This window comes from Notothenia rossii (genome assembly GCF_949606895.1).
Source record: "Notothenia rossii genome assembly, chromosome: 6".
NCBI lineage: Eukaryota > Metazoa > Chordata > Actinopteri > Perciformes > Nototheniidae > Notothenia > Notothenia rossii.
Window position 1 is genome coordinate 33,014,122 of NC_136909.1, and position 9,210 is coordinate 33,023,331.

General features: G+C 42.0%; 1 protein-coding gene across 2 annotated transcripts; it reads right to left on the reverse strand.

Annotated features, from left to right (window-relative positions):
- Positions 1 to 15: 15 nt before the first annotated feature.
- On the reverse strand, positions 16 to 8,917 carry slc25a25a (solute carrier family 25 member 25a). Of its 2 annotated transcripts, none has more exons than XM_079689210.1 (10): positions 7,604 to 8,917; positions 5,878 to 6,004; positions 5,663 to 5,750; positions 5,468 to 5,579; positions 4,045 to 4,203; positions 2,487 to 2,639; positions 2,283 to 2,390; positions 2,003 to 2,170; positions 1,689 to 1,839; positions 16 to 1,395 (listed from the first exon to the last, which is right to left on the reverse strand). In XM_079689210.1, exons 1-10 carry the CDS (start codon positions 7,763 to 7,765, stop codon positions 1,214 to 1,216), a joined length of 1,410 nt encoding a protein of 469 aa, XP_079545336.1. In that variant the 5' UTR covers positions 7,766 to 8,917; the 3' UTR covers positions 16 to 1,213. The 2 variants fall into 2 exon arrangements, with proteins under 2 accessions (XP_079545336.1, XP_079545335.1); XM_079689209.1 differs by having other exon boundaries at positions 16 to 1,398; positions 7,604 to 8,911.
- Positions 8,918 to 9,210: the final 293 nt, after the last annotated feature.

Sequence of the window (9,210 nt, forward strand, 5' to 3'; positions counted from 1 at the left end):
ACATCAGACTCAGTATTACAAGAATTTGCATTTATTTGCATCAAAATTGTCCAATAAAACAAGACTAAAACGAATTCTTTACAAAAGAATAATTAAATCTTAATACCTGGATTGATATGACATTCATTCAGAGGCCCTTCCAGCATCGATTAAAGTGCATTATTTCACCCATCTTTTTTTAAAGCCCTGGTTTTTCTTAGTGAACATGTAGTGAAACAAAAAAACATTGGCTTTGTGTGCTTTTCTGTGAATTAAACAATAATCTGCCCATAACCTGAGGTGAACATTAAGACCTTTATACCTTGACAACGGGTAAGAACATCTACACAAGTTAACAGACATAATCTGAAACAGTTTAAACACACACACCACAAAAGTTATTTTCCAGGTCTAACATCAGCTACAGTGACTCATGAGTAGACAAACCACATTTCACCGGACAACTATGTTTAGCGTTTCAAAGGCGCATGTTAAGGCTGTCTCTGTTGTTAGTTTTCACCCTGAATACAATCACTGCATTTATAAAGGTCGCACATTTGGCTCTCCAGGATCACGCAGCATTGTACCTCCTTTCCTAGACATTCAAAACAATAAATATTGCAGACTGGCATTCAGGAAATCTGCTCATCCATTCATTGATTCATTCGGCAGAGGGATGGAGAGATCAAACTCACGTGTGCAAAGTTCTCTTAGTCAAGAACACATTTCTTCCTATAGGCAGAATGGTTGAATAATGTAACTGCTTATTAATGCTATCTGCCATCTAAAGTTACTCGTAATTGGAGTTTTCCCCCCCCAGAGTTGCATAACACAAATGCTGGTGAACGGCCCAGAGCTTGCAATCACACTACTATGAAAAAAAGCTGTCACAGGCACCAAACTGCAGGGACAATATAAGCATTTGGTCCTCCAATAGCTGATCACCCACATCCATCATTTTTCTCCTTTCAACTTCTTTAAAAAAAATTAAATAAAAATAGCAGCAGTTTACAATACCGACAACGTGAGCTCACAGAGTCCATATTCTCCACCTTTTCAACTTAAGTGTCCTTTCTCGTCTTTCATATTCAGACAGACATTCACAGAATGAGATCGCTACAGGAACCAAAAGGCCCCTGGGTTCCCCTAGCAGGAGCGGTATGGGAGGGAGAGTGGGTGAGGGTCACTTGTCACAGGAATCTTCAGAAGTGTCCTGACGATGAGAGGGTGAGCTTCAGCGGGATTTCACCCCAAGCTGTGTCTTCAAATGCTCGTACACCACGTAGCTAATGCTAACGGCAGGGATGACTTTGAGGAAGTTGGGGGCGAGGCCCCTGTACAGCCCCGTCGGGCCCTCGGTCTGCAAGATCTGCCTGAAGAGACCGGACATGGTCATCTGCTGGCTGCCCTCCACTGCTGCTGTAAAAAGGTACAAAAGAAAACAGTTAAACACAATGCAAGAAACAAAATGGTGAGGAATAAATAAATGGGAGATAGTGATCATTTTAGATCTTGAAATGAGGACATTATCTGAACCATCTTCATTACCTGAGAAACATAAAAGTAAGTGTAGTCCTTTAAGAAGCTGATACTTCCTTAAGATAATTGTTTACGCATTTAAAAAGGAATCTGTTCTACATTCTTATCTGCACAATACTTTTTGGTATGAGCAAAGCTATGACTAAGGTGCATTCTTTCAGGAGCCTCACCTTGTGCTTGCATGCGGGTGCGGACCAGAGCCAGAGGGTAACTGGCGAGCTGACCGCAGGTGCTTGACACAGTGCCACAGGCCAGCAGGACCAGCACGCCGGGGTCGCTGCTGTTGGTGCCGTACTGCTGCAGGTATCTGTTCTTCAGCGTCTGAGGATGGAGTAGAAAGAGATGAGGAAAAGACACTACCATTTTCTTAGTACAATGTCCTTTGGTATGTGTTAAAGAGGTTAACGATAAGATAGGAACATTCTTAGGGATAGAAGTAGACCCACAGGTCTAACACTGTTGGAGTGCCTATAGTACTGCTCACCTCGTACACTGCCAGGTCGATGCCTGCGTAGGGGATGATGCCCAACATGTTGGGAATATAGCCTTTATAAAAAGCACTGAGTCCTTCTCTCCTGAAAATCTGCTTGGCACAGTCTGAGATACTCGAGTACTGCCCGGTCTTCCTCAGAGCAAGACGGGTTTTCAGGACCTGGGGGACAGAAAAAGTCAGTTCTGTTTCATTATAAAGTCTTGAGAACTCCTATATACAGTTTCCAGTTGGCTTTTTATTTTAGAGTGGAGGTAATTTAGCTGGTAATCACCTCCATTGGGTAGATAGTGCTCTGTGCGAGCACTCCGGCCAGAGACCCTGCAACAAATCGATCCAAGATCCCCAGAGTCTGCTTATCGTTACAGATCAATTTTTTTATCTGCACAAGTCGATAGAGAAAGAAAGACACATTAATACAGGACCATAAGCATCATAATTTATTCATTTTAGGCAAAGCGAAAGCCACTCATCATACCTGCTCATACGCCATGAACTTTAGGGCCGTCTCCGGGGCGATTTTGATGATGTTCACACCATTTCCTCGCCACAATGACTTCATACCACCCTCTCTGATCATCTGCATCATCCCGGTCATGATGCACATGTTGTTGGTTCGGGATCCATAAACCTGAAGGGGAAGAAATTATAATTGTTATAGCCTTAAAAGATCTGATGTGATTTAACTGGAACTTAGAAAATGACAATTGCTATTTGGGATGTATCGGTCCAAAACTAGGCATATTCTATTAATCGTTGGGAGAAGGCCAAAGCAAATCAATCCTAATCAACAGGGCCCAGGAGTTCAAAAACTTTTAATCCCTATCTGATCAGATCAGATTTGGATTTTGGGGAGTTCAAAACCAAAAAACAGGATTAGGATCACTTTCATATCCGATCAGATCAGGAAATCCAATCAAAGCTTTAATCTGGATCAAATCTTCAAAATGGGTAGTTCAAACCGACAACACAGGATTGGGATCAGTTTGATCCCAAAAAACTGGATTATCCTGATCCCACCAAAGGGGTGGATTTCCAGTGGATTACCAGAGCAAAATGTACTGTACAATTTATTTTTAAAATATGTTTCAATTTAAATAAGATGGCAAAGTTTGTTAGATTAAAGTAAAAATATCTTCAAAAAAAAAAAAAAAGTCCCATCATCTGTCATCACCTTTCAAATAAAAAAATATAATTAGACATTATAGATGTCTCTGCAATGTGGTCTCTTGTCTTCCTTGTATTATTTTTCATGTCCACTAGATGGCAATCGGTAGGATTAAAGCACTGATATTCAGGATCTAGTCATCTTGAAAAATCGTAATCTGGATCAGGCTGATCCTATCCTGAATTGCTTTGAACTCCAGGGACAAAATCTGGCCGACTTGTCTGATCCTGGATCACAAAAAATGGGATTTCAAAATCGGATCGGATCTGATTGAGATTAAAAGTTTTGAACTCCTGTGCCCAGGGGCTCAAAGTCAATCTTCCATTAGTGACACACAACGGGGCCATTGACCCAGATCCTGAATCAGAAGTAGACCTTTATCCCATTGCTTTCGGCAAGGTGTACGTGGCCGAGTGTGTGATGACCGAATGTGCGCAGCCATTGGTCGCTGGTGTGTTCTGTCTCTGACGGTTAATCAGTGGACTGTGGAACCCCTACCCTCACAAACGGTGTGTCAACCATTAACTGGTTTATTGCGCTTGGGAAACTCAGTCTTTCGCAATTGGGTTTCTTATCAATTGGGACACTTATGAAATAAGCTTAATAATGGGCTCAAGGCCTTGATTTCATTTATCAAGTGATTTTCAAGTCTTTACATTTGGCCTGAGGGTTGTAGCGTGATGCACCTGCCAGCTAAATTACCAACAAGCTGCTGAGAATTCTCACGGTAAGATTTTCATAAGCTTCCCCACAAATTGTCTAGTTCTCAAGGCCTGGAAAATTGAAGAACACCTTCCCCAACTTCAGTTTTCTGATTAAGTCAACATTTCTAGAATGAGATTTAACCTGGGATTAAGTTTAGTCTTACCTGCATCATGACTTTGAGTCGATCCAGTGGAGCGGTGAAGGTCCTTGAAACAGCTCCAGCTCCTCCGCCGGCGACCAGGTGCCGCCACCAAATCCCGGTCTGCTTCTCCTCCACAGTGAACTCATCGGGCACCATCAGGTTATCCCCCACGTCGAATATCTGTCAACAGAACATACATGAAGTATTAGGTACAGAGAAGATGAATGGCACCATTAATCCCCCACTGACTGCAGGCCACACAGGACACATTTGTAGCTGCTTCATCTTTACAGATTGCACTGAAAGCTGCACATTTACTGTACAAAACAAAACAGTGAAACCACACAATTTCAATCTTTGTTGGCACCACACCATTCAACAGATCCTCATTCCACAATAATGTTCAACCTGTTTGCCTGTCATTGAGACACTGCAGGTGGAAGTCAAAATATATTGCTTGCAGTGGGTAATAAGGAACCCGCTGTACTGCTTTTGATGTACTGTACTGAGCTATAATGTTAATGAGGCTCCATAGGCAAAGGAGTAAAGTCCATAAGGCACAATTGGTTCGGATTAAACCTGCAGCTTTAGATATCTGGTCCTCTTCAACAAATACATTTGGTAAATTGTATCTTTGATTTATCAATCTGACTTAAATTATATTTGTAACTATATATTGCACATCTCAAATTAGAGGGCATCAACAGCCTCCCCATACTCAGCTGATGGGGAGTCTCACTGTCACACAGGGTCACACTGGTTTTGCTGTGGGGATTATACAGGTGTCTCGAAAACCAATTTAATATAAGATTTATTTAGAGGGAAAGGACCCTAGCAGCTCATGTTTCATCTGTAAATCACGAGTCACTGCTTGGCCCCCAGGAGGGGTGACTCCCGCCCTATTCCTGGCCCTAGTTCAGCCTGTCAGTGTCTCCTCTTTGCAGGGTTGAGGCAGCTGGACTCATTAGACAGACCTGCCTTGAAATAACACTCAGGATCACGCTGCCCTTTAGCAGGAGCACTGCTATAGCACTTTCATCTCAACCTGCTCTCACTGACCGCTGCGTTACATAACTGCAGACAAATCCTTTGGACATAATCCATTAGGAATGTAACCAATGCCTCTCAAAGCTTAATATGGCTTAATTGCTGACGCACGGTTTGTGGTGATAGAGCTTTAAGAGAATTAGCTCTTCAGTTGACTTCTTTCCAGACGGAAGGTGTAACACACTGCCCTTTGATTAGTTCCAGATACCATGATCGGACGCCCTGATAGCCTTACCGGAGAAGGATTTGTGAAAATAAGTCATCAGAGGATGCATGCATCACCCACGACAGATACAGAGAGCAGAAACGTCTGGTTCCTTCAGATATTCCCTGTCACAGCACAACTGTCTCTACCTGTGGTATTTTGGAGGCTAAATGTGTAACTGGTTGAACTTACCGTAGAGTGCTTCCAGTAGAGGATGATTTCAGGGATGTTCTCTGTTTTCTCCTCCACGGGGTAGTTGCTCCAGTCTTTACTGCCGATAGTTATCATTCCGTTCTTATCCATGCTTTAAAAAATTAAAAATAATAATTGAGTCCCTTTATCCAACAATGAACAATTGTAGTGGATGAAACGGATGAAGGAAATTACCTTTTAAGGGCTTTCTCCGCGTGCTGCGGGGAAATATGCACACCAAGGTCCTGGAGGGACTGCATGAACTCCTGAGGATCAACGTGGCCTAAAAAAGGGAACACAGACAAGTTATAAGGAAAAGGTCTCGCACAATGTAAGTGAACTACTATCAAGGTGAAAGGTGACACCAAGCTAGCACGGCCACATCTGCAATGTCAGGCAGCGCCTCATACCTGTATTCTTGCTGGTGAGGCTTTTCACCAGCAGCTTTAGATCTTTCTCGTAGTCCTGTAGATAGTGAACAAACTCTTCAAAGTCCAGCTGTCCACCTGAGTTACTTTCTTCCCTTTTTAAAGTTTTCTGTAAGGAAAAATATATGTGAACAACAGTGAGACATGGTACTTAACTTCAGATAAAAGTGTGCAGTTTGAATAATGAGGCTTGTTGGGGGGGGGGTTAAGAATTAAATGTTTTATAAAAGGCAAAGGCGCAAACTAAGTGTGGTAATACAATATTTTCACACAGGTCACATGTTCTGGAATGTACTGTCTGACTGCCAGTCCTGCATTCCTTACGACAAGGTGTCTGGCTTGTGGCTTGTTATGACCATGTTGGACAGAGCTATGGCCTTTTACTAAGCTGCAAAGTGTTCTGGAATGACGAATGACGTCCGTTTCCCAGGACCAGGTGGGGTGGGGGGGTAATTAGATAGTAAGATCTGGTCTATGTTTGACATCAACGACAGGCAGACAACTGTTGTAATCCAGCGCTAACCTGCTGAGCCTAAGACAAGATGAGGACACCAGCAGTCAAGTGCTGATATCTGACACTGCTTCTAACACACAGTGCAGGCATATGACTGTCACACTGTAACCACACTCTGCAGGACATCCTGTTCTTTCCTGCAGATCACATTTTACTACCTGTACACATGCATACAGGTAAAATATGTATTGCCATTCCTCTGCTACATGTGGGCCTTTTTCCCTAAAGTCTAATTCAGTCAAACACAAAGATTGCAGTTGAGTTTGCTGGAGGCAAATGTTGCTAAATGGTGTTGCCAGACCAAATAATGTGTTTACTGATTGTTTCTGTATTGCAAGCTGCACAACAATGTGAACTTCAGCTGAGCCCAAGAACTAAAACTTCTAACAATTTAGCAATAGGTCAACCACCAAATGATTGCTGATGGTGCATGAGTCAAAGCTCAGTGGAACCTTTCATCACAAAATCAAAGTGCCAGATTTGTAATTCATGTGCAAGTAACAAGAGTTTCTTAACCCTAAAAAGGAGCAATTTACAGCAGAACACAGTTTAATCAAGTATGTAGGGAAAGTTGTAACCACCTATTTAATATAGACTACCAATGTCCCTTTTGGTCTCAGGGTGGATGTTTGGATTACATATATATATATTTTCAATACAATATTAGAAATACACTTTTTTTTTGCATTTGACAAATATTGAGTTCAGAAGTGCATAACCTGAATAGTTTGACTTACATTGCACACATGGCAATGGCAGCAAATACTGACTTTCCTTACCCTATGTCATAGCATAGCATTAGCATACATTCCTTTTTTAGGGTGGAATTTCACTGAAAATGTTTAGCCCGCGCCGGTTCAGTTCAGTATTAAAACATATGAATGTGAATTACATTGGATAGGCGAAAAGCAAGTTACCATAACACATATCTACGTTTAGCATTATATAAATAGTTATTGCATTGTTTTTCGACAAGTTTTCCATTTGAAATGCTCAGTCGCAGCTTTTTTTGAAGCCGGTCAGCTATTGCGGCCTAGTCGTAAGGCTTTTCACAAACCCACGCTAATTTTTCCGGCGGCCGGAAATAAAGGTCTAGTCACGGTCATAGTAATAATATCTTAATAACTTGTTGATTGTAGAGCTACACAGAATGTGTGTTGAGATATGAAACGATATCAGGGACATTTTCCTCACCTTTCGCCATCTTTTGTAGGATGAAAATTCCTGTGAAGGCAGGAACACGCTCAGTTTGTTGAACAGAGACTTCAACTCCGACGGCAGTCCATTTGACTCAAAATATTCCACCTCAACTGGGTCTGAGTTGGAAACGGGGACGTAAAGGCACAGGCCGAGCATCTTGGGTTCCGTAAATCTTAAAATACACTACAATAAATAAATAAATAGCTCAGCTCTGTCAGTTTCACTCCTCCACGGGGTAATACTGAAATGCCGGTAAAGAGGAAGCACCCGGCTTCTGAAGAATATCATCTATGCCACGCCTCTTCCCGGAATAGCTCTTCATCATTGGCTGTCCTGCGTCATAAAACGTAATTTTACTATTGACCAATCGCTGAGCCCGCCCATTGATGGGGATCGGCTTGGTCCCGCCTTATTCTTGTGCAGTGAACAATTGTCCAATCCAGTCCTTAGTGTCATTCAAACAGCTGCAGAAGCGGCCAGTTGGGCAAATTGGCGGTATATATGCCATGATCTCCCAACTACTGTTGAAATAATAAATATTCAGAATGTAAGAATACGTTTGATTACACCCTACATTTACAAGACAGGGCCACAACATAAGTTAGTAATGGAGGGCCAACCTTTGTTTAGTATGTGTTTTAGTATTGCAAAAAAAATGTACAATTAAGTAAATTCCTATAGATGAGAGTAACACCTACGTCACTTCCGGGCAAAAATTACGGCCCTGCCCACTTTTGGGGGAAAACAACGTTGTCATTTGAATGGCGGTCAATACAAATTCTGAAGTTTTTGCCCATCCGATCAATTTTTTTTGAAAACCGTGGATTTTTGGATCTTCAAAGAGCTCGATTACGATGGCCAGTCAGGCAAACAATTGATTCGATCATTGGTAATCGACAATCGGTCTTGATATATGGTTAAATTAAAATCAGTAGGCGAGGCTGTAATTTCTCCAGCTGTTACTCTCATGAGTGAGGCGGAACATAATAGTTTTATCATGCCAACAAGCTGCTGTGTCATTTATTTCACCTCAAACATTAAAACAAATCCAGAGTTACGTGTTTCTGTACTTCCTCTAAGAAGAAAGGACAGTAACAGAAGATCTCTGTGGCTTCAGGCTCGATCGCCATTCAAATGACAGCCGTTGTTTCCCCCAAAAGTGGGCGGGGCCGTAAAGTGACGTAGATGTTACTCTAGTCTAATCTATGAAAATAAATATCCTGCTGCTATATTTAACCATATATTGAACCCGATAGTCGATTTCTAATGGCTTAATGTAATTGTTTGCCTGTCTGGCCATTGGAATCGGGCTCTTTGAAGATCCAAAAATCTCCGGTTTTCTTACATTTCTGATCGGATTGGCAAAAACTTCAGAATTTGTATTGACCGCCGGACAGCATTGTTTCCCCTCCAATTGTTTTTCTTTATTAAACACGTAAACGGAAGAGCGTCTGAGAGGCGTTTTCGCTTTTTGCTTTTTACCTTACTAAATGGTCTAATGGTCATTGGAGCGAGGGGTGGGGCCAAACTCACGGAAGTGATTTCAAAACAAAAGCACTCGTTGGCTAAAATCACACTTTGAATCACCACAGTATCCTGCT